Source organism: Schistocerca piceifrons, chromosome 2, assembly GCF_021461385.2.
Source record: "Schistocerca piceifrons isolate TAMUIC-IGC-003096 chromosome 2, iqSchPice1.1, whole genome shotgun sequence".
Taxonomy (NCBI): domain Eukaryota; kingdom Metazoa; phylum Arthropoda; class Insecta; order Orthoptera; family Acrididae; genus Schistocerca; species Schistocerca piceifrons.
Window position 1 is genome coordinate 33,439,069 of NC_060139.1, and position 25,590 is coordinate 33,464,658.

At 39.6% G+C, this 25,590-nt stretch overlaps 1 protein-coding gene across 4 annotated transcripts in view; it reads right to left on the minus strand.

Moving 5' to 3' along the window:
- LOC124776391 (protein CLEC16A homolog) overlaps window positions 1–25,590 on the minus strand; it is a 256,003-nt gene that overhangs the window by 33,467 nt on the left and 196,946 nt on the right. Inside the window, exons 17-18 of one of the 4 annotated variants that reach the window (XM_047251362.1) lie at window positions 13,003–13,145; window positions 10,351–10,506 (exon numbers count right to left, since the gene is read on the minus strand). In XM_047251362.1, coding sequence (XP_047107318.1) covers window positions 10,351–10,506; window positions 13,003–13,145 — 299 coding nt within the window. Of the gene's footprint in view, window positions 1–10,350; window positions 10,507–12,998; window positions 13,146–25,590 lie in introns of those variants that run through there. The other 3 variants (XM_047251364.1, XR_007015616.1, XM_047251363.1) reach the window with 3 other exon arrangements.

The window sequence follows — 25,590 nt, forward strand, 5'->3', positions numbered from 1 at the left end:
GTCCTTGAAGTAAATTCATGCTTACAATCCACAATAAATATCAGACATTGAATTGCATTGTTGCAGCAGTTTTGTGTACAAACATGTTTAAGTAACTAAGATGTTTCTGTTTTCGCAGTGGCATTCAGACATATTCATATAATTTATGTGAAGATTACATAGCTTAGAGTGTGGTAACTCTTCAGCAATCTTGGGTGGGTGGGGGTGGGGCAGGGACAGTCGCACAAATTCTGTAATGAAAAAATGTAAATTAATTTAAACACATTTAGCAAGCATACCATATATACAAGAATGTTAAACATTTAACATTCACTGTTACATAAAGGCCACCTCTAGACCTCTCTACACATTACCATCTTTGGCCAAATGCTTCCATGTGGACATCTTTAGCCTTTTGTATCTCTTGGAAACCAGTAAAGTTTCCCTGGCTCTACTATTATCAATCTTCTTAACACTTTGTGGCATTTAAAAAAAATAAAAAAAAAATAAAAATTAAAAAAATTTATTGTAAAACACCAACCCAATCTGTTTTAAGTTTTTGTTTTATCATTCTGCAACCAGTTTCAATAACAGTCACCTTCTGGCAGAACTTATCATTTAAAATGGCAAATGCATGTGGTCTTGAACATCTATTTTTTGAAGTTCTGCCAGAAGATGAGTGTTAGGTTGAAACTATTTCATAGCAATAAAACCAAAACTTATAACATCACGGTGTGATTATTTTACAGCAAAATGACTATCCACTCACTTAGCAACATGCACTGCTGCAACCTCAATTTCATTTTCATTATAGTCATCATTATGTCTTATTCAAGTTCATTTCCTTATACAGTATATTTCTATCTCATTCCTATCATCATTTGAGCTTTTTACTGTTCTATCCTTTAATAGATAACATCTATTTGAGATAGTCATTTCATTTGTCTCCCTCATATCTGCAACATCTTTTGTTAGCTGCCTATATACATTTGTTACACGACTGTACCTTTTGTGTAATTCACACCTTCATTTTCCACAATGCTACGTTGTTGAATAATTGTATTTGGTTTGCTCCCTATCCTTATATAAATCATCAAAATTTACTTTCCAGTCCTATTTCTGACTAGTTTTTGTCAAGGTCTGTCAATTTTTATTCTGTATTTTACTAGTCCACAGTAAATTTGCATTGGTAAGTGAGTTAGGACTGACACATTGTGTTTAATTCATTTGTTATTTGACAAAATATAGTCAAATTCTGATGCGAATTGCCAGGTCCAGTTTTTATCTGTTTTCTTCTGGAAGAATGTGTTACGGACAATCATGTCCTCCTCTGCAAATTCCACTATTGTATTACCTGTGTCACTTACATGAGTTTCATAGAGAAGATTAATTCTTCAGTTTTTGGCATACTTTTGCTTAATCCTCCACTATCATCTTGTAGTGGGATTCTGTCATTTATCAGTTTCTGTAATTCTTCATAGAGGTCTCCTACTTTCCCCACAAGACTAAGCGCACTAGTACATGTACTCTATAGATTCCTTGAAATATATTTTGTTTATTTCTAAAAACAAGTATTTCTATTCAGTCTGAGATTCTTTCAATATCTGTAATGTTTTTAATTTTCTTGTCTACAATGAAGCCTGCACCACCAGAGGGGAGTCACTGTCTGATGATGAGCGATTTAAGCACTGCTGTGGTGGGCAGTGTGTAACTGAGTTAAGGGCACAGTCAGTAAGTTGCTATTAAGTGACTGCGTGTAGCAAGGGCAGTGACTTTGTGGCCGGTGGTATGCTTGAGTAGCAGTTACATTTTAAGTGATAGTCTGTGCTGGTTTAGTCTCAGTTGTTGCTGGTTGGCCAGTGAAGGTCACCCAGCGGAAAACTTATTTTGAAGGGACAGTTAGACATTTACTTGTTCTTGGCATTTAAGTATCCAGAAAAAACCTGTCTCAGCTGTGGTGACATATTTGTTACCTATCGCTCGGTTCTGACCACTGGGCACAAGGGCCGCTTGTGGATCAATTTCTGTTGGTTCCTGACTGAAAGTTACGTTGTGGACTCTGTTATTTGGGCTGTGATTGATTTATATGTGGGTCCTCAGAAATTCTACTGAGCATTTATTCTTCATTTTAATGGTTGTTACATTGTTACGTGGACTGTGTTCCTTGCCATCCTGGTTACCCAATTTTGTTAGAAGCAGAGTAGAATCACTGAACTAGTTATGTTAGGTTGTTTAGTACGTGGTTTTTAGTGGTTTCCTGTAACTGATCTTGTGGTGTTAGTGGAACTGCTTGGAAAAGTCCTATCGTGCTGCTCGAGGGCCCCATTCAAAATTGTAAACCTCACGTAAATGAAGTCACTACTGTGACGTAGTAAATAAATTTTATTTGAGGTTGTTTATTGTGCCTTGCGACTATGAGTGGCTCTTTTAATCTCAAGTTGTTCTGTATACGTATTATACTAAATAAATCACTAAAATTACTAAAATACGCATTTTTTGAGATTGATTGATTGTGTTTCTTGTGTTACTGGAAGGGGACTTTTTAATTGTGTCTGTTTATTTTGTGTACCCATTGACCTCAAAACGGGCCAGTGTATTATAAGTAATGCCTCTACTGAAAAAAACTGTTCAGTTGCAACGGAAAAAGGTTTATGATGTCCTTAACCTGTAGTAATGGAGTTAAATTAAGAAACTACTGTGGCTGCCCAGCTATTTAGTCTAGTGCTGTTAAACTCAGTATTTTTTTGGTTCTGCTTCCATTACCATCTAATGGTTCAATGTTACAGACAGAATTTTGTATACAGTTGTACTATTTCAGGACGTGATTAGCAGTGTTGAGTTTTGGGTCTGCCTAATTTTGAGGGTCTGTTCTGTAATAAGTTTTCTGAATGAAAGTGTGTACTGTTTGGTTTGAATTTCATTATTTAACAGGGCCTTGCTGGCCTGGTACAAGTAAATATATTTGCTCCAGTATTTCTGTGGACTAGCCATTCTGAGTTAAATTCAACACTCACTTAATGTCAGTGTTACACATAATTTTAATTATATCGATAGTTTTTAATAGTCCTTTGTTGGTTGTTTCTGAACAAGTGTTTGCTCATTTGATCATTCCATTAAATTCTGCCAGCAGTTGTTTTTCTTAAGCTCCTATAGTAAATTCTGTTGGCATTGGTTGCTCACATTTGTTGTGCCAACAGTTGCTTTTCTTAAGCTGCAATAGTAAGTATTGTTGGTATGATGCTTAATACTGAAATCATTAACTTGTCTGTATTAAAACAGCTGAGTGTTACTTGCATAAAATCGAAAGAGTAAATTTTGATGTGTTTTTGGTTTGTAGTTAGTTCTGTCAGCAGTTACCTTTTGGTAAAGTCTCATTAATAAATTCTGCTGGCAGGGGCTGTTCTTATCCGATGTGCTTCAAACAGTCATGTAAATTGTCATCATATTACGATATGTTTCAGAGAGAAAATGTATTATAATTGTAAGCCGATTCATTCCACTCATAGTTAGAGATCACAATTATGATCCATAGAACATGCAAATAACTAACTGACTGACTGACATACAGACATTTTTGCCCCTCAAATGTTCGTATACAAAAGTGGCACATCAGCTCAAGTGTGTGATGAGATGTTCATTGGCCATTTCATGCACGAATACATTACATGTTTGTGCCTCAGTGCTTTATACTTCAAGTATTAGCCTAATTGTAGCACCAAGCAAACATATACTACTCTGAAACACTGCAACACATTTCCAGGTTGCTAAAAATTTAAAAGAAACTGTGTAAAGCAGAGTAGTGTTTTATAGAAAAGAACTGTATGCTCAATCTGTATGTAGCCACTGGCTCTGAAAACCTGCAGACTTTAATATCTTTTTTATGAATGCATGGTGTCTGCTCTTTTAGACATGTCCAAAAGAAAGACACCACGCATTCATATAACTGACTTGCCTAGATGGGCAATGAATCCACCTTCTTCAGTGTGGATACACAAGTATGTCCGAACTCCTGTGGGAATCTCAATGCAGTGAGCATGGAGAAAATGGACAGGGAGAGCAGATAAGTGGCACTCAGTGAGAGTGTGTATCGGCTGTGAGGCTTACCGAGATAGTCTGCACAGTTGCGCTAAACACTGAGTCCTGTGGGGTGCAGTGGTTAATGCAACTGCCTCGTACGCAGGAGAGCCTAGCTTTGAATTCCAGTCTGGCACACATTTTCACGTGTTGCCACTGGTGCCCCACAAAGTCCTGAAGCAGCTGATATCAACCATCCCTTCCCTTTCCATTCCACCCCCCCCCATACAAGCTCTGCAAGCCACAATAAAGAGCATGATGGAGAGTATCATGTACCACTACTAATCACTCCCTTTCCTGTTCCACTCGCTATGGGAAAAATACTGTCTATGCACTTGCGTAGAAGTCCTAATTTCTTTTAGCTTGTTTTCACTGTCGTTATGCAAAATGTACATTGGCAGCACTAGAATCATTCTGCAATAAGTCATCTTCCCTCCACAGACTCCCATTTGAGCTCAAAAAACATCTCCGTAATATTTGCATACTGATCAATCCTACCTGTACCACATTTAAGAGCATACCTCTGAATTGCTTCAATGTTTCTCCGTAATCTGAACTACTGGGGATTCCAAACACTCCAGCAGTACTCAATGACAAGTTACACTAGTGTTCTTTACTCTGTCTCCTTTATAGATGGACCACATTTTCCTAATAAATTGAAGTAGACTATTTGACTTCACTATTACTAACCATACGTCCTTGCTCTATCTCATATTACTTTGTAACATTGTTGTTGTTGTTGTTGTGGTCTTCAGTCCTGAGACTGGTTTGATGCAGCTCTCCATGCTACTCTATCCTGTGCAAGCTGCTTCATCTCCCAGTACCTACTGCAACCTACATTCTTTTGAATCTGCTTGGTATATTCATCTCTTGGTCTCCCTCTACGATTTTTACCCTCCACGCTGCCCTCCAATACTAAATTGGTGATCCCTTGATGCCTCAGAACATGTTCTACCAACCGATCCCTTCTTCTAGTCAAGTTGTGCCACAAACTTCTCTTCTCCCCAATCCTTTTCAACACCTCCTCATTAGCTATGTGATCTACCCATCTAATCTTCAGCATTCTTCTGTAGCACCACATTTCGAAAGCTTCTATTCTCTTCTCGTCTAAACTATTATCGGCCACGTTTCACTTATATACATGGCTACACTCCATAAAAATACTTTCAGAAATGACTTCCTAACACTTAAATCAATACTAGATGTTAACAAATTTCTCTTCTTCAGAAATGCTTTCCTTCCCATTGCCAGTCTACATTTTATATCCTTTCTACTTCGACCATCATCAGTTATTTTGCTCCCCAAATAGCAAAACTCCTTTACTACTTTAAGTGTTTCACATCCTAATCTAATATCCTCAACATCACCCGACTTAATTTGACTACATTCCATTATCCTCATTTTGCTTTTGTTGATGTTCATCTTATATCCTCCCTTCAAGACACCATCCATTCCGTTCAACTGCTCTTCCAAGTCCTTTGAGGTCTCTGACAGAATTACAATGTCATCAGCAAACCTCAAAGGTTTTATTTCTTCTCCATGGATTTTAATACCTACTCCGAATTTTTCTTTTGTTTCCTTCACTGCTTGCTTAATATACAGATTGAATAACATCGGGGAGAGGCTACAACCTTGTCTCACTCCCTTCCCAACCACTGCTTCCCTTTCATGACCCTCGACTCTTATAACTGCCATTTGGTTTCGATACAAATTGTAAATAGCCTTTTGCTCCCTATATTTTACCCCTTCCACCTTTAGAATTTGAAAGAGAGTATTCCAGTCAACATTGTCAAAAGCTTTCTCTAAGTCTACAAATGCTAGAAACGTAGGTTTGCCTTTCCTTAATCTAGCTTCTAAGATAAGCCGTAGGGTCAGTATTGCCTCACGTGTTCCAATATTTCTACGGGATCCAAACTGATCTTCCCCAAGGTCGGCTTCTACTAGTTTTTCCATTCGTCTGTAGAGAACTCGTGTTAGTATTTTGCAGCCGTGACGTATTAAACTGATAGTTCGGTAATTTTCACATCTGTCAACACCTGCTTTCTTTGGGATTGGGATTATTATATTCTTCTTGAAGTCTGAGGGTATTTCGCCTGTCTCATACATCTTGCTCACCAGATGGTAAAGTTTTGTCAGGACTGGCTCTCCCAAGGCCATCAGTAGTTCTAATGGAATGTTGTCCACTCCCGGGGCCTTGTTCCGACTCAGGCCTTTCAGTGCTCTGTCAAACTCTTCACCCAGTATCATATCTCCCATTTCATCTTCATCTACATCCTCTTCTATTTCCATAATATTGTCCTCAAGTCCATCGCCCTTGTATAGACCCCTCTATATACTCCTTCCACCTTTCTGCTTTCCCTTCTTTGCATAGAACTGGGTTTCCATCTGAGCTCTTGATATTCATACAAGTGGTTCTCTTTAATTTTCCCGTAGGCAGTATCTATCTTACCCCTAGTCAGATAAGCCTCTACATCCTTACATTTATCCTCTAGCCATCCCTGCTTAGCCACTTTGCACTTCCTGTCGATCTCATTTTTGAGACGTTTGTATTCCTTTTTGCCTGCTTCATTTACTGCATTTTTATATTTTCCCCTTTCATCAATTAAATTCAATATTTCTTCTGTTACCCAAGGATTTCTACTAGCCCTCGTCTTTTTACCTACTTGATCCTCTGCTGCCTTCACTACTTCATCCCTGAAACCCTACAACCTCTGGTTTAGTCAGTTTATCCAGATCCCATCTCCTTAAATTCCCACATTTTTGCAGTTTCCTCAGTTTTAATCTACAGTTCATAACGAATAGATTGTGGTCAGAGTCTATATCTGCCCCTGGAACTGTCTTGCAATTTAAAACCTGGTTCCTAAATCTCTATCTTACCATTATATAATCTATCTGAAATCTGTCAGTCTCTCCAGGCTTCTTAATGTACACAACCTTCTTTTATAATTCTTGGACCAAGTGTTAGCTATGATTAAGTTGTGCTCTGTGCAAAATTCTACCAGGTGGCTTCCTCTTTTATTTCTTACCCCCAATCCATATTCACCTACTACGTTTCCTTCTCTCCCTTTTCCTATTACCGAATTCCAGTCACCCGTGACTATTAAATTTTTGTCTCCCTTCACTATCTCAATAATTTCTTTTATTTCGTCATACATTTCTTCAATTTCTTCGTGATCTGCAGAGCTTGTTGGAATATAAACTTGTACTACTGTAATAGGCGTGGGCTTCGTGTCTATCTTGGCCACAATAATGCGTTCACTATGCTGTTTGTAGTAGCCTACCCGCATTCCTATTTTTTAATTCATTATTAAACCTACTCCTGCATTACCCCTATTTGACTTTGTATTTATATCCCTGTATTCGCATGACCAAAAGTCTTGTTCCTCCTGCCACCGAACTTCACTAATTCCCACTATATCTAACTTTAACCTATCCATTTCCCTTTTTAAATTTTCTAACCTACCTGCTCGATTAAGGGATCTGACATTCTTCGCTCCGATCCGTAGAACGCCAGTTTTCTTTCTCCTGATAACGACGTCCTCTTGAGTAGTCCCCACTCGGAGATCCGAATGGGGGACTATTTTACCTCCGGAATGTTTTACCCAACAGGACGCCATCATCATTTAATCATACAGTAAAGCTGCATGCCCTCAGGAAAAATTACGGCTGTAGTTTCCCCTTGCTTTCAACCGTTCGCAGTACCAGCACAGCAAGGCCGTTTTGGTTAGTGTTACAAGGCCAGATCAGTCAATCATCCAAACTGTTGCCCCTGCAACTACTGAAAAGGCTGCTGCCCCTCTTCAGGAACCACACATTTGTCTGGCCTCTCAACAGATACCCCTCTGTTGTGGTTGCACCTACAGTACGGCTATCTGTATCGCTGAGGCACGCAACCCTCCCCACCAATGGCAAGGTCCATGGTTCACGGGACGGTTTGTAACATTATGCTTACATAAGTAACTGATGTGACTGTGTCAAGCAGCACATCACTAATACTGTACTTTAACATTACAGGACTGTCTTTCCTACTCATCTGATTTAACTTACATTTTTCTGCACTAAGTCTTCCTACATCCTCCTGACAGTACTCAACAATGACACTTTCCTGTATACTCCAGCATCATCAGCAGTCACAGATTGCCACTCACGCTATCTTTCAGATCATTTACAAACATGGAGAACAAGAGTGTTCCTATCACATTTCCCTAGGATACTCCTGACAACACTCTTGTCCCTAATGAACACACACCATCGAGGACAATGTATTAGCTTCTATTACTTAAGGAGTGTTTGAGTCACTGATATATATGGGAACCTAGCTTGTATGCTCAGACTTTCGTTAACAATCTGCTATGGGGCATTGTGTCAAACACTTAAGATTTTTTGTGGTATAGTAGAATCAAACTGATGTTCTTCAGCAACAACTAAAAAACAACAACGTATGAAATTTCATAACGAAACACTGCTAATTTGCGGGGACAAAATGAACCTAACACATTTAGTCACTTTACATACCCCACCAGGCCTCTCAACCTACAAATCCATACTACTCTACATCAATCATCTTGACAATTACATAACAATTAAGAGATTTTACAGCATAAATAACTGTATTTCATGGCATGTGGTAATGTTGAAATGTTGAATCCTATCACTATGAGAGAGTAAGATAGGGGTACTTCTCTATCTCTCTTCCATTTATCAGTTAAATCACCAGCAGCCAGTTAGCAGCTTAAGAAGAAACAGAGAATATGTATAATTTTGGGTGTTGAGGAAAATCATGTAACTTCTATTCCAGCACTCCAACTTCTATTCCGACACTCCTTAATAGTTCTATCATTTACTCATGCAACACAGATGACTATCTTCACTTGAGAGGAGATGGCTGCCTCCTAGATTTCTGTAGTGCCACTTATATATGCCTTAGTGCAAATCTGCAATCTTCAATATACTAAAGTTGTCTTCCTATTTGCTTAAATACTTTGGGATGCATATTGCAGCAACACAGTAAATCATTCTTCAGTAATATGGTTTACCATGTCTGCATAGAACATGGTTGTACAGTTGGCTGTATGGGCTAAGCTAATGGGTTATTTCATTTTCACCATTGCTGTTCCCTAAATGTATATAACAGAGAATCAGCTGCTGAAGTTCATGTTATCTACAAATTCTTACTGTGGAATATTAGCAGAGGAAGAAGATCAAAATGAAAATGAATCAGAGAATAACCTTACAAATGAATTAATGCACCAACTTATCCACATATACAAATAACGTATGCACATTCTCCAATTGCATACAGCGCTTACTAATCTGACCGTCATAAGTGGTGGTCAATAATATATTACTGCATTAAACTTTTCTTAACAAGAGGAATGGCAAGAAAGTCATCTTGTGAAAGAATTCCTGCCAGTATTCCTATTTTGTAGATGCCCAAAATTAAAAGAAAGGATAGCTTTTCTGTTCAGTTCAGCCCTAGGTGGTTTGTTCAAGTCCCATGATTTCATTTTTAAGAAAAACAGAACTTAAGTAGTGTAAATGTTTGGACACAGCTGCATTATGTATATTGGAAAACATTTTTAGATTCTTCAGTTCCTTATTTATTTACAAAACTGACAGAAATCTGTGTACTTAAAACTCTGCAGTGATCTCTCACTGAATTCAGCATAAAACAAGTGGGACATGAAACAACCATCTATCACTCCAATTCTATGCCTAAATTTTATTATATATTACAGGACAACTGAATATGTGGGGGGAAAACACACACACACACACACACACACACACACACACACACAGAGAGAGAGAGAGAGAGAGAGAGAGAGAGAGAGAGAGAGCTGCTGGCTGGCTAACTTGCTTTGAGTGAGCAATTACGAGAGTCTTGGAGGCTTATCTGTACATGAAATATTAAAAGTTTTAGGTACCATGGACTACTATATTGAGATAGATCAGATTACTAGAGATAATATACATATCCCTCAGATAATTAAGAAATACACAGATTTCAGTAACAGCTGATAAATAATCACATCTAGGAAAAGAAAAAATACATTCATAGGAATATTTAAATACTGTATGTGAAATGTAGGAAGAATTAACAGAATAAAAATTAGTGTTTGATAACATTATTCAGAAAGGAATATTTGGAGAAAAAGTGTTTCTTAATATGGTACCTGCAATGGGGAATCATCATGGACGGCTTCCTCTTTTCACTCATAAATAACACTGCAAAGTCAAATACTGCACTGGATACAAAATTTTACAGTTCTATGTCAACTCTACTCCTTTACCAACCTTGTGAGCCTGAGCGCCTGTTACATGGTGAGCTAGACCTGCTTGTAGAAGGAGGGCTATCCTGGCCACGGGCTGCTGCAAATCCTGGAACTCTGTTGACTTGGAATTGAAAGCGTCGATACGTTTTACGTTGTGGGGCTCTACCACTGCTTGATCCTGCACTCACCAGAAACTTGTAGTAAGTGCTCAATCTCAAAAAGAATTTTAGCCAGCAGACAAAGTATTTCCTTAATCTCTCCAAATATATATTTATAAAATGTAACTGTAACTCTTCAACATTTTAAATGACTCAACTTTTCTCACTGCTTCATGACAAATGTACATTACAGTAATGGTTTTCAAATACTGTGAAAGAGTTAAGAAGATACCTCTGTCTGTTATACAACAAACTAGTTTTTTTTTTACCTGTATGAAGCTCAAGGATATGCCTATGAGCACACACAAGCAAAAAGCCTACACAATGTTTCTAAAAAAAAAAAGAAAGACACGTAATATGCAACTTGAACTGAGCAAAGCAGACAAGTTATAAGTAGCAAAAGCAGAGTACAATAACATAAGGAAACCACCATTATAGCACATTAAGAGGCAAGACAGTCAGTTGCTTGTTAGAAGTATATTAGCTTGTGATAAAGGGTAACATTTTTAATCAGCCAGAAAGAAACACACATAGAAAAACTAAATAGTTAAGTTTTACAAGCTCTAAAGAACAAGCTACAGTAATTCAGGGAACACTGAAAGCCTGTCATACCTAATTGCATAAATGTTCTGGAAATCAATCAGGTCTGTTAGAAATAATTAATCTAAACAGGAAAGTCAAAAATGAAAGCTACAACTATTATACTTACGTAATGTAGTATCTGTGATAAAGTCAAAATGAAACCAAAAAGTTAGTGCTGTATTTTGAGGTTTTACAATCATTAAAACTGTCTTCAAAAGCTGTGGCAGTAAAATGAGCAAGGAGACAATACAGAAAGGAAATACAAATGGAACAAGGAGTTTAAATCAGTGACACATTTGCGTTTTTGTCAGTGGAGGTGCAAGGTATAGGACATGAAAAGAAAGTGTGTGCTGGTATTATGTCAGAAGTAATTCAAATCCCAAAGATTTTAATAAATGCACTGTAGAAGAGAAAATAATCAAGAAGTACAGCCACTGGAATGGGACAATAACTGAGTAAAGATTGAAAGTTGGTGTGGGAAAACAGAGGGAGAGAAATGTGTATCCTGCCACAGTTTTTGTATCTTCATTCCCCCCTGCTTCTCTCTTAAATTCCTCCTCACTAAATCAAACATTTTTAATCATATACTGAAAATGCAAATAATTTGATAACCTCTGGCTTTTTTGCACCTTGTGCCTTAATATGTAGCTATCTCTATCTCTACTATCCTTCAAAGATATCAACCATCTCCAACTCAAAGTATAATACAAAACGTCTTGATTTTAGAATCACTGGTATGTATTACTTCAATACTTGAGACACTAGATACAGTTCAAAATTCTTTATGTAATATGATTCTTGGCCCCAATTTACATTCCATTTTTATCACTGGTGGCATCCACCCTCTACCTAATAATCATGTAACTGGGTGGATCATTTGTTTAAAACTTCATATTAATCGTAGGTAAACACAGTTTTCATTAAGATTTCTGGAGTTAATGCTTTGCCATCTAAGAATGCCTCATTTACCAAAGCTAGAGCCAGTAATTTGCTGGTCTTGTTTTACTAATTTTACAGAAATTCCATACACTTAATATATCTGCATAGAATGACAGAAGTGGAGACTTCCCTTAGCCACAACCTAAATTTAATTCAAAAACAAACCAGAAAATGATGATATGTCGACAAGCCCCACACACACACACATCAATTTGCCTTATAGCAGTGACATAGAGCTGATCTGCTCAACCATTGCCTTTGGCTCATTTGGATGCTGTGAGGGGCAACTAAAGCCCTAGCATAAGGAATGCCTTTGGATGGTTAAACTGGTTATCTCTATAATCTGTAAATAAATTTTTCATGCCCACAATCATTATCTGTACTCTGACAATATGTTTAATGTTATAAAATATCCCTTTTAGGTCTCTATACATTGTTCTGTATTTCCCATTTGAAATACAATTTCTAATTTCCACCTCTAATCAGTAGCTGTCAAAAACAAACATACAAATGTAGAGTAACTGCTGGCACTCATTTACAAAACACTATTGAGTTATATACTTTTTATATTTTTATTACTGATAAAATACTTGTACATTTCTTCCATGGCATTTCTTACACAACAGTGCTATAAAACCATAATTCCATTTCTTTTATACTAACTTTCTCGTTTAGACTACTTTTATTGCTTACTATAGTCAATGAAACCCTCTCCCCACTGTTTTACTGTATTCAGTGGGTATGAATTAACAACTTTCAAACCTCCCTCTTCAACCCAAACCAACTGCAGAAGTTTTCCCTCCTGCTCTGTGCAATCACTAAAACAAATGTGACAGATTTCTAATCTTTAATAATTAAAACATAATGAGAATAATAACATTCAGTCCTTAGTCTTCCTCTTTTCTACTAACAAGGACACACTGAACAGAGAACAGACCTCCAAAATCACAGTTCTCTCACATACATTTATTGACATAAGTAATGGACTTACTTACTTGCTGATGCTTCAGCTGCACGCTGTGCCATGAGATTATAAGGTGGTGGAGAGGGACATGGCAACACATTGCTGGGAAGATCTAGAAGCCTGGCTATCATGTGCATTTTCTTCTGGCGTGCTTTTATACGTCCTTTTGTTAGCCTGCAATTGAAAATAGTTGTCTAACACCATCAAATGTGGAAAGGTTATTTTCCTGCAAGAATGGGTCAGCTCGAACAATATGTTCCATAATTCCAAACATGCTGCTAATAGTAGCACAAACTACTGGAACAGGCAACCATATTCAAGCCTTTCTGGGTGCTTACGCTTTCAATTAAGAAATATTGGTGAAAACTGACTTTCAGTCTGCTTGAAACAGCCCTATAATCCCATGAAACATTTTGTCAAAGAGGAGTAGTTATAATCCTGAAAATTGGTCTAAATTTAAATCAGTCAATATATTCAGTTAAACAATGGCTAAGCCAGTTTTAAATACAGGCATCTTTCACCACAACTGAAGTAGGAGCTGATCCACTCAAAGATTAGCCATGACAATGGGTGGCACATTGCACTTGTTTTACAATTGTAAATAAAAAATAATTATTTTCACATTTATTTCATATTTCACGTCCTGTCATTTCATGTCATATTTCATACGTCATATTTCAGATTTTTGTCATGTCACTACTTCTGAAAATAACTGTTTAAACTACAAATAAATTGGTGGAGACACTAAGCATTCTGCTTACTTCAGTCAGGGCAGTGTTGTCTTTCTTCCATTGTTGAACTGCAGTGCAGCTATTGGGGCCGACACGTACTGACTGAGTTAGCTCACACACACACACACACACACACACACACACACACACACACACATCATGCAGTCTGTGCTGTCTCCAGCCACAGCGGCTAGAATGCAACTATTGGGTTGAATGAAAGAAGAAATTCAGAGGGAAGTGGGGAAGGGGTAGGGGCATGAATACCCAGTACACGTAGGAGTAGAAAAGTCAGTGCTGTTCGGAGGAAAGTTCAAGGACTAGATGGCAGCATGACAATACTGCATGCACAGCTTCTTGAGGCTGTAGGGAAGTGGAGGGGGGGGGGGGGGGCAAACAGCGAAGTCATCAATCTTATCGGATTAGCGAAGGATGGGGAAGGAAGTTGGCCATGCCCTTTCAAAGGAGCCATCCCGGCATTTGCCTGGAACGATTTCGGGAAATCACGGAAAACCTAAATCAGGATGGCCAGATGCGGGATTGAGCCATCGTCCTCCCAAATGCAAGTCCAGTGTGAAGGGGGGAGGGAAAGTAGATAAGCAGAGAAGGTGAAAAGACTGGTGGGTGCATTGGCAGAGAGCGGCGCACTATGAGGATGGGGTGTGTTAGTTGGAAGAGGGTAACAGGGCAGTGGGGGTGGAAACTGTTAGGTGAAGGGTATGTGGACATTAGGTTACAGCAGGCTGAGGCCAGGATAATTTCAGAAGTGAAGAACATGTTGTAAGGACAACCCCCATCTGCGCAATTCTGAAATGGTGTTAGTGGATGGGGAAATCCAGATGGTCCGGGTTGGGAAGCAGCAATTGAAATTGAGCATGTTATGTTCAGCTACATGTTGTGCCACAGGGTAGTCTAGTTTGTTGTGGGCCACAATCACACCAATATAAAAAAGATGTGCAATGATTGCAGCAGAGCTGGTACATGGCATGGCTGCTTTCACAGGTGGCCCACTCAGCCTCTGATGAGGTAGGATAAGCCTGTGACAGGACTTAAATAGGAAGTGCTGACTGGGTGATTGGGCAGGTCTTGCACCTCTGTCTTCCACAGAGATATGATGTCTTCGGCAATGGGTTGGGATTGGGAGTGGCATAGGAATGGACCAGGATGATGTGGAGGTTGGATGGGCGATGGAACACCACTTTAGGAGGGTGGGAAGGATTTTGGGTAGTATGTACTTCATTTTAGAGCATGATGATATGTGTTTGGGGAAATGGCAAGGGAAATCTGTTTGAGGACAAGGTCTTGCAAATAGTGCTTGTCTGTGAAGGCTTTGGTGAGACCTTCAGCATACTGGGCAAGGGAGTTCTTGTCATTGGAGATATGCCATCCCCATATGGCCAGACTGTATGAGAGGGTTTTTTTTTTTTTTTTTTTTTTTTTATGGAAATGATGGCATCTGTCAGAGTTGTGGGTTTAATGTGGACAGAAGTGTGGATGGAGCAATGGGAGATGAGTTTGAGTCTCGGTCTGGCACACAGTTTTAATCTGCCAAGAAGTTACCTCCTCCCTTCCTCTTTTCATATCTTTCTTCCCCAATCTCTCTGCCTATCTCCTTATTCTAACTCCCTCCATCTCCTCCCTGTTCATCTTCTGTTCACCCTTCCCTCTCTGACCATCTTCTCTTCCCCCTCTTCCATTTCCATCTGCCCACTAACCCTCTCCTACAACTCCCCCTCTTTCTATTCTTCAGCCCCCCCTCCCCTGTCCAAACCCTTCCCAGTCTCTCTGGCCATCTCATACTCTCACCTCTCTGTCTGTCCATCTTTTCATCCAACCATTCTATATCCATCTCACCCTGCCCATCATAATCCACCTCCTCTTCTCTCTCTCTCTCTCTCTCTCTCTCTCTCTCTCTCTCTCTCTCTCTCTCTCTCTCCCCCTCTCTCTCCTCCTCAAACACATACACAGTACCATGCACACAACACAGCTGTTTACACAGATATCAGAGGGTTCCAATCCTTTTCACCCAACGCCCCCCCCCCCCCCCCCCCAGTGGGAGCCTGGTGATTCTTATACCCACAGTACTTCTTCAGAGACAGTGAGTAGTATGTGTACCTAATCCGGTTGAAATCGATCGAGTGGTTTAAGAGGAGATATGCAAAACAAATAAACACTCATACACAAACAGAACACAGCCTTGCAGCAAACATTACATGGTCAGCAAAGCTAACTGTAGATCACTAATCAATTACCATCATGCCACATGAATTGTTGCCTAGACAGTTAATGCCATATTCTGGGATGCAATCCTCAAGTAAATCCCAATTGAACATAGCAATTTGAGGTTTAAGATTAAGACCTAGTACATTCCCTAGGAATGCAACAACTTTCAGATTGCCTCCTCCTGTATGGTACTGGGCCCTCTTCCATTTTTGTTTTATGTGAATGGCATTCAATATTGCTCACTACGCTCCAAAGTGGTTCTGTACATTAATGGACTAGAAAGTGAAATAATTTGAAAAATGAAATATTTCAAAAGTCTAACAACACCTACCTAATGTAAACACCAGTATGAGATGTCTAGTGGTGTTCAACATCCGTAGACTCATGCTGAAATTCCTCTGTACAGGGAGTAATAAAATGGGACATGTGTATTGACTCTTTATCAAGTAAGTTACCTAAGAAAATAGAATAATAACCTGGACTTGCACAATAGGTGGCACCGAGTGATAACCATGTAAATACATACAAATTATATTCATTTGAGACCAGTGACTAATGTAATTTAGAAGAAAAAACTGTTTAGTAAAATGTTCAACAACACAAAAAATTATATAACAGTACAGTATTATGCATTGCAACAATGTAAATCAAAATTACTATGACATAAAAGGCTTCATACAATCTACAAATGTTGTCTGGCAAGACAATTATTATTGGTTTTTTCTTTTCTTCTCGCACAAAATTTACTCATATCATGCTAATAATTTTTTTATTCTCTGTTTTGTAGCAGAAATGTGCAATTTGTTGGAGTCTAGTTTTTCTAAATCGTGTATCCTTTGTTCAACTGAACTGAGGGCTTCTGCCAAGTTTGCAAACATCATGTGATCTTCTGATTGTCCAAAGTCTCACAGTATCTAAAATACTGAATGGCTTCAAAAAGTTTTTAACAGAGAGTTCAGTGTTTTGTCTCACAGCTTTATAATGGCATCCGTCCATCCTTGAGGGATGATGGTGTAACATGCTTGGTTCGGAGTCTGCAGTGTCTGCTGTGGCTAGAAAGTCCCACTCGAGAGTGGCAGTCCCTACTGCAGTTTGGACATGTGAAATTTGAGGGACTTCGAACAGAAGCCGCTCTGTCTCTTCGCTTTGTCCTCTTCCTGATTTGTTCCTGTGTGCGTTCATCCTCTGAGAGCTTGACGCCATTGTGCACAGTTACTCGCCACTTGACATGGTCCTCTGAAGTGCTTTCCCAGTGACTTGGATTGATTCTGGTCTTGGTCAGGTCTCTCTTGCAGACATCCTCGAAGCGAAGATGCAGTTGTCCCACTGGCCTCACACCCTCCTGAAGTTCTCCGTACAGCAGTTGTTTTGGTATTCGTTCAGGATCCATGCACCTGACATGTCCCAACCATCTTAGACGTCGATGACTCAGGAATGCAAAGATGCTGGTTGTGCTTGCACAATGAAAGACTTCGGTGTTGGGTACTCTATCTCTCCAAGAGATCTGAAGGATCTTCCGGAGACAGCGGAGATGGAAGCTGTTGAGTTGAGACTCATGCTTAGAAAGAGTTGTCCATGTCTCACAGCTATAGAGAAGGGTGTAGACTTTTAATTTAGTTTTTGGGGTAAGCAGTCAGTTGTTCCACACTCTGTTTTTCAATCTAGCCATGACAGATGATGCCTTTGCGATTCCGTTATTAATTTCAGAGTCCATGGACAAGTTGCTACATATTGTGGATCCCAAGTAGGTGAAGTCATCAACTATCTGGAGAGGACTGCCATCAATGCTGATGGATGGAAGGTTGGTAGTGCTCTTCGCCATGATCTTAGTCTTTTGAAGGCTGATGAGTAGACCAAATTTGTTGATTATATACTGCAGCTCATCATCTGTGTTCGCTACTGGAGCTGCATTGTCCCCATATAACAACTCACGGATAACAACTGTATTTACTATGGTATTGGCCTTGAGGCGAGCAATGTTGAAAAGATTTCCATCAGACCTCATATGTAGATACACTCCCTCATCACGGTCTTCAAAGGCAAATCTGAGCAGAAGGGAAAAGAAAATCCCAAATAATGTAGGAGCTAACACACACCCCTGTTTCACACCGCTATAAACAGGGAATGCTTCTGATGTTTTACCATTGAAGCTGATTGTTGCTTATGTTTTCTCATGGAAAGAGACAATTATTTGTAGTAGTTTAGGTGGGCATCCAATCTTCTGCAACAGTTTGAAAAGCCCATTTCGGCTCACTAAATCAAACGCTTTAACAAGGTCAAGAAAAGCAATATAAAGTGGCCTCTACTGCTCATGACATTTCTCTTGTAGCTGTCTTAAGGAGATCATACCTACGGTTGATCGGCCAGGCCTGAAGCCACTCTGAGATTCTGGGTAGATTCTGGAAGCTAAGATTTGTAATCGCACTAGGATGACTCTTGCATAGGCTTTCCCCCTACACTTAGTAATGAAATGTCTCGGTAATTGTTACAGTCACTTCTGTTCCCTTTCTGTTTATATAGAGTATTGTTGTTGTTGTGGTCTTCAGTCCTGAGACTGGTTTGATGCAGCTCTCCATGCTACTCTATCTTGTGCAAGCTTCTTCATCTCCCAGTACCTACTGCAACCTACATCCTTCTCAATCTGCTTAGTGTATTCATCTCTTTGTCTCCCTCTACGATTTTTACCCTCCACGCTGCCCTCCAATACTAAATTGGTGATCCCTCGATGTCTCAGAGCATGTCCTACCAACCGATCCCTTCTTCTAGTCAAGTTGTGCCACAAGCTCCTCTTCTCCCCAATTCTATTCAATACCTCATCATTAGTTATGTGATCTACCCATCTAATCTTCAGCATTCTTCTGTAGCACCACATTTCGAAAGCTTCTATTCTCTTCTTGTCTAAACTATTTATCGGCCACATTTCACTTCCTGACATTTAAATCTATACTCGACGTTAACAAATTCCTCTTCTTCAGAAACGCTTTCCTTGCTATTGCCAGTCTACATTTTATATCCTCTCTACTTCGACCATCATCAGTTATTTTGCTCCCCAAATACCAAAACTCCTTTACCACTTTAAGTGCCTCATTTCCTAATCTAATTCCCTCAGCATCACCTGACTTAATTCGACTACATTCCATTATCCTCGTTTTGTTTTTGTTTATGTTCATCTTATATCCTCCTTTCAAGACACTGTCCATTCCGTTCAACTGCTCTTCCAAGTCCTTTGCTGTCTCTGACAGAATTACAATGTGATCGGCGAACCTTAAAAGTTTCTATTTCTTCTCCATGGATTTTAATACCTACTCCGAACTTTTCTTTTGTTTCCTTTATTGCTTGCTGAATATACAGATTGAATAACATCGGGGATAGGCTACAACCCTGTCTCACTCCCTTCTCAACCACTGCTTCCCTTTCATACCCCTCGACTCTTATAACTGCCACCTGCTTTCTGTACAAATTGTAAATAGCCTTTCGCTCCCTGTATTTTACCCCTGCCACCTTCAGAATTTGAAAGAGAGTATTCCAATCAACATTGTCAAAAGCTTTCTCTAAGTCTACAAATGCTAGAAACATAGGTTTGCCTTTCCTTAATCTTTCTTCTAAGATAAGTTGTAGGGTCAGTATTGACTTACGTGTTCCAGCATTTCTACGGAATCCAAACTGATCTTCCCCGAGGTCGGCTTCTACCAGTTTTTCCATTTGTCTGTAAAAATTCGCGTTAGTATTTTGCACCTCTGACTTATTAAACTGATAGTTCGGTAATTTTCACATCTGTCAACACCTGCTTTCTTTGGGATGGGAATTATTATATTCTTCTTGAAGTCTGAGGGTATTTCGCCTGTCTCATACATCTTTCTCACCAGCTGGTAGAGTTTTGTCAGGACTGGCTCTCCCAAGGCAGTCAGTAGTTCCAATAGAATGTTGTCTACTCCCGGGGCCTTGTTTCGATTGAGGTCTTTCAGTGCTCTGTCGAACTCTTCATGCAGTATCATATCTCCCATTTCATCTTCTTCTACATCCTCTTCTATTTCCATAATATTGTCCTCAAGTACATCGCCCTTGTATAGACCCTCTATATACTCCTTCCACCTTTCTGCTTTCCCTTCTTTGCTTAGTACTGGGTTTCCATCTGAGCTCTCGATATTCATACAAGTGGTTCTCTTTTCTCCAAAGGTCTCTTTAATTTTCCTGTAGGAGGCAGTACCTATCTTACCCCTAGTGAGATAAGCCTCTACACCCTTACATTTATCCTCTAGCCATCCCTGCTTAGCCATTTTGCACTTCCTGTCTATCTCATTTTTGAGACGTTTGTATTCCTTTTTGCCTGCTTCATTTACTGCATTTTTATATTTTCCTCCTTTCATCAATTAAATTCAATATTTCTTCTGTTACCCAGGGGTTTCTACTAGCCCTCGTCTTTTTACCTATTTGATCCTCTGCTGCCTTCACTATTTCATCCCTCAGAGCTACCCATTCTTCTTCTACTGTATTTCTTTCCCCCATTCCTGTCAATTGTTCCCTTGTGCTCTTCCTGAAACTCTGTATAACCTCTGGTTTAGTTAGTTTATCCAGGTCCCATCTCCTTAAATTCCCACCTTTTTGCAGTTTCTTCAGTTTTAATCTACAGTTCACAACCAATAGATTGTGGTCAGAGTCCATATCTGCCCCTGGAAATGTCTTACAATTTAAAATCTGGTTCCTAAATCTCTGTCTTACCATTATATAATCTATCTGAAACCTTCTAGTATCTCCAGGGTTCTTCCATGTATACAACCTTCTTTCATGACTCTCGAATCATGTGTTAGCTATGATTAAGTTACGCTCTGCGCGAAATTCTACCAGGCGGCTTCCTCTTTCATTTCTTACCCCAATCCATATTCACCTACTACGTTTTCTTCTCTCCCTTTTCCTACTCTAGAATTTCAGTCACCCATGACTATTAAATTTTCGTCTCCCTTCACTACCTGAATAATTTGTTTTATCTCATCATACATTTCATCAATTTCTTCGTCATCTGCAGAGCTAGTTGGAATATAAATTTGTACTACTGTAGTAGGCGTGGGCTTCGTGTCTATCTTGGCCACAATAACGCGTTCACTATGCTGTTTGTAGTAGCTTACCCGTACTCCAATTTTTTTATTCATTATTATACCTACTCCTGCATTACCCCTATTTGATTTCGTATTTATAACCCTGTATTCACCTGACCAGAAGTCTTGTTCCTCCTGCCACCGAACTTCACTAATTCCCACTATATCTAACTTTAACCTATCCATTTCCTTTTTTAAATTTTCTAACCTACCTGCCCGATTAAGGGATCTGACATTCCACGCTCTGATCCGTAGAACGCCAGTTTTCTTTCTCCTGATATATAGAGTAACTATCCTTGAATTCCGCATACTCATCGGGACATAACCTTCTTCCCAGCTGGTTGTGATAAGCAAATATAAATGTTTGAAAAGAACAGACTTGTTATACTTAATAACCTCTGCAGGGATCCCATATTCATGTGGGGCCTTTCCGTTAGCAAGAGAGTCTATTTCTCTACTGAGCTCTTCCATAGTAGGCATTGCACCTAGTTCTTCCATAACTGGCATTTGTTTGATGGCGTCACATGCATCCTTGCTAACTTCATTCTCGGATGCATACAACTCGAGGTAGTGTTCAACCCTGTGTTCCATTTGTTTGCCTTCATCAGTAATGACATCACCTGTCTTGGACTTCAGAGGAGCTGTTTTTCTGACAGTTGGTCCAATTGCTTTCTTAATACCATCGTACATTGCCTTAGCATCCCCAGAATCGGCCGCTTTCTGTATACCTGCACATAAATTCAGCCAGTAGTTATTTGCACATCTCCTTGACGTTTGCTGTGCCCTGTTCTTTGCTTTTCGTAGGTCATTTCGAGTTCTTTCATTTGGGTTTCTTTTCTAAGCAAGTAGGGCTCTCCGTTTAGCCTCAGTGACTGGTTCCATTTCTTCCAAATTTTGCTCATACCAGTCCTTATTTCTTTTTCCTTTTTTTCCATAGGCCAATACTGCTGAGTTATAGATTGCACCCGAGAGTTTTGCCCATTTCTTATAAACATTCCTTTCTGCTTGCACGTTTCCTGGGAAAGCACTTTCAAAATTACTGGCAAAATCCTGCTTTCTTTGTGTGTCATGAACATGATTTGTGTTGATATGGAGATGACCTCTCGGTTTAGTGTGGTGATATTTCTTAGGAGTGAGCCTCAATGTGCACGCCACTAGGTCGTGGTCAGTGTTGCAATCAGCACTATGATAACTTCATGTTAGTAGCACATTTTTGAGACCAGTACACCCAGCTATGACTAAGTCAAGTAGATGCCAGTGATGAGAGTGCGGGTGTCTCCAGGACACCTTGTGCTGATCCTTAAGCTGGAAATATGTGTTTGTAATGCAGAGTCCATAAAAGCAGCAAACTTCAAGCAGTCTCTGGCCATTTTCATTCATTTTTCCCACCCCATGATGTCCCAGGCAATTCAGCCATAAGTCATTATCTGATCCAACTCTAGCATTTAAGTCCCCTAGAATATACAGTGTCTCAGTGCTAGGTACCTTGGCTATTCTGTCGCTGAGTAAATCATAAAACAGATCCTTCTCTTACATGCTGGATGATAAGGTGGGAGCGTACACATTTAGGATGTTGACAGTGCTGCTTGAGGAGCATATTTTTAAAGCAATAATTCACTCTGTTCCACTGGATGGTGGCACAGTACAGTTTAGGAGTGTGTTTTTAACAGCAAATCCTACGCCATGAAGTCTTGGCTCGTCTTGAGACTTCCCCTGCCAGAAGAATGTGTAATTATCCTCCCTGATAGTGCCCGCATCTGGAAGCCGCGTCTCCTGCAGTCCTGCGATGTCAACATTCAAACGATGGAGCTCTCTGTCAATTACGGCAGTCTTACGGATGAAATCAACCTCTTGGGCATCGTCAATGTACCTTGGACACACGGTCCTAACATTCCACGTGGCAATACAAACTAGTGATTTCTTTATTATTTCATTTTTGTTTTTAGTAGGTGTACTATATCAACCCGCTTGTCGAAGATTACTTCTAAGCTCCACACACCCCGTGAAACAGGCAGATAGTGGCGGGACAGCACCTTATTGGCTGGGGGCTGCCCAGCTTGAGGCGGGCAGTAGCTGTCCAATGAGATGCAATGATCTTTCCCACTGTTGGAAGTGGCCCCTGGCACTCGGGTCCTATGCCAATCAGACAGAGCTTATAACCGGTAACTGCCTCTTCCCGTGTTGTGCCGAAGTCCTTGGACGTCGCTGAAGTGTCCTCTCCAGGATGCTACAAGCCTGAGCGATAAATATGAAGACACGCGAGTTACCCAATCATCAAGGTCTCCCTCTCGACCTAAATGATAATATCCAGAGGAAAGGCAAGCCAATACGTCTGGTATCACGTCGGTTGCAGGAGCTGCTGAAAAGGGACGTAGTACGCCTTCCAACCGCCTTTGGGGCTCCACTCTAGATTTTCTTTCAGGGTTTTCTCCCTTAGACTTAAGCCCTCCCAAGACCAACCACAAGGCAGTGGTGTGTTAAGGTAATTAGAGAAAGAAAAGTAATGGTAACTGAGGAGAGGGTAGGGAATAGGATGTATAGGATATTAGAAGGGTTGTTCTGAGGCACACTTTGTCTGGCTCCTCTGCTGAGACCTGTCCGGCTAGGTTGGACCTGCCAATAGCTACGCTCCCGCCGATATAGCTCTCAGCTTCCTTGGAGCACACAAACTCTCCCGCCCAAACGGACAGTGCTGCAATAAGGCGGTGCCTCATGGCAGAGCGCAGCTTTATAAATATGTGCAAACAATAGTCTCACATAGTAAGCTTTAAATGTTCTCATCAGTCTTTGGTCCATGGGTTGAAGCAAGCTGGTTGCACTCTGTGACAAAAATACAACACACACACCAAATGAAAGTGCTGGCAGGTCGACAGACACACAAACATACACACAAAATTTTGTGTGTATGTTTGTGTGTCTGTCGACCTGCCAGCACTTTCATTTGGTAAGTCACAAACAAACACAAACATACACACAGAATTTTGTGTGTATGTTTGTGTGTCTGTCGACCTGCCAGCACTTTCATTTGGTAAGTCACATCATCTTTGTTTTTAGATATATTTTTCCTACGTGGAATGTTTCCCTATATATATATATATATATATATATATATATATATATATATATATATATATATATATATATATAAAAAACAAAGATGAGGTGACTTACCGAACAAAAGCGCTGGCAGGTCGATAGACACACAAACAAACACAAACATACACACAAAATTCAAGCTTTCGCAACAAACTGTTGCCTCATCAGGAAAGAGGGAAGGAGAGGGGAAGACGAAAGGAAGTGGGTTTTAAGGGAGAGGGTAAGGAGTCATTCCAATCCCGGGAGTGGAAAGACTTACCTTAGGGGGAAAAAAGGACATATATATATATATATATATATATATATATATATATATATATATAATTATTATTATTATTAGCGAATGTCCCCATGGGAGAACGATAAGCAGGTGATTAACATTTCTTAATGTTCTTCTTATTTCCCCAGTATTTCTTCATTGCCTCCCCAAAGGCCTTCTTCCTTTCTTCGGTCCACTTTGGTCGGAAAGGTTTAGATTCCGTCTCTGGAGTAAACTTCCACTTGTCGATTTTTCTTCTGAATGTATCCCGGTCTGATGTGTTTGTTATGTCAATTTTTGCCTTTTTCAAATCCTTCTTAACTTCAGTTACCCAGGGTATTGTTGCCTTAAGTGATGTCATATAGTCCAATAGACGTTTAGTTAACCTGTTTCCAGGTAATCTGTCTATATGTCCATAAAACTTCATCCGCCTCTTCCTGATATCTGCCTCGATGTTTGATATTTTTTCGGTTGTCTCGGTAGTCTGCAGCCTGTATCCATCTTGTGTGTATCGTGGTCCTAGGATTTTTCTAATAATTTTTCTCTCTACTTTCTTAATTTCGTGTAAATCTAATTTTCTATTCAGGGAGAGTGTTTCACTTGCATATGTGACTGTTGGTTTGATGACTGTGTTGTAGTGTCTGATTTTAGTGCCTTTTGATAGACATTTCTTGTTATATATATTTTGAATAAGTCCGAATACTTTCTTGATTTTCTGTAATCGGTTTTTTTGTGCTATTTTCTCAAGTCCTGTTGGTTCAATAACTTCACCGAGATACTTAAAGTGCTTGACTCTAGTTATTTCACCATACTTTGTTTTTAGTTTCGAAATATCTAATTTTGAGCAGATGAATTCTGTCTTCTCAAAGGAGATTTGCAGGCCAACCTTCTCAGCACATTCTTTAAGTGTCTCAATTTGTTTTACTGCTGTTTCTTCACTGTCAGTTATAATTGCCAAGTCATCTGCAAACGCTAAATAAGGGATGTTCAATTTTCCTTTACCTCTTCCTAGTTCAATTGGCTTCCAAAAGCTTTGTTTCCTTAGTGTTACTTCCCACTCTTTCATAACTTTGTCCAAAACTATATTGAATAATAGTGGTGAGATCCCATCTCCTTGTCTTACTCCTGTTTTAATTGAGAATGGTTCCGAAATTTCCCCTCTGAATTTAATTTTTGATTTGGTTTCTGTTAGTGTTTGTTCAATTAGTTTTCGGGTTTTA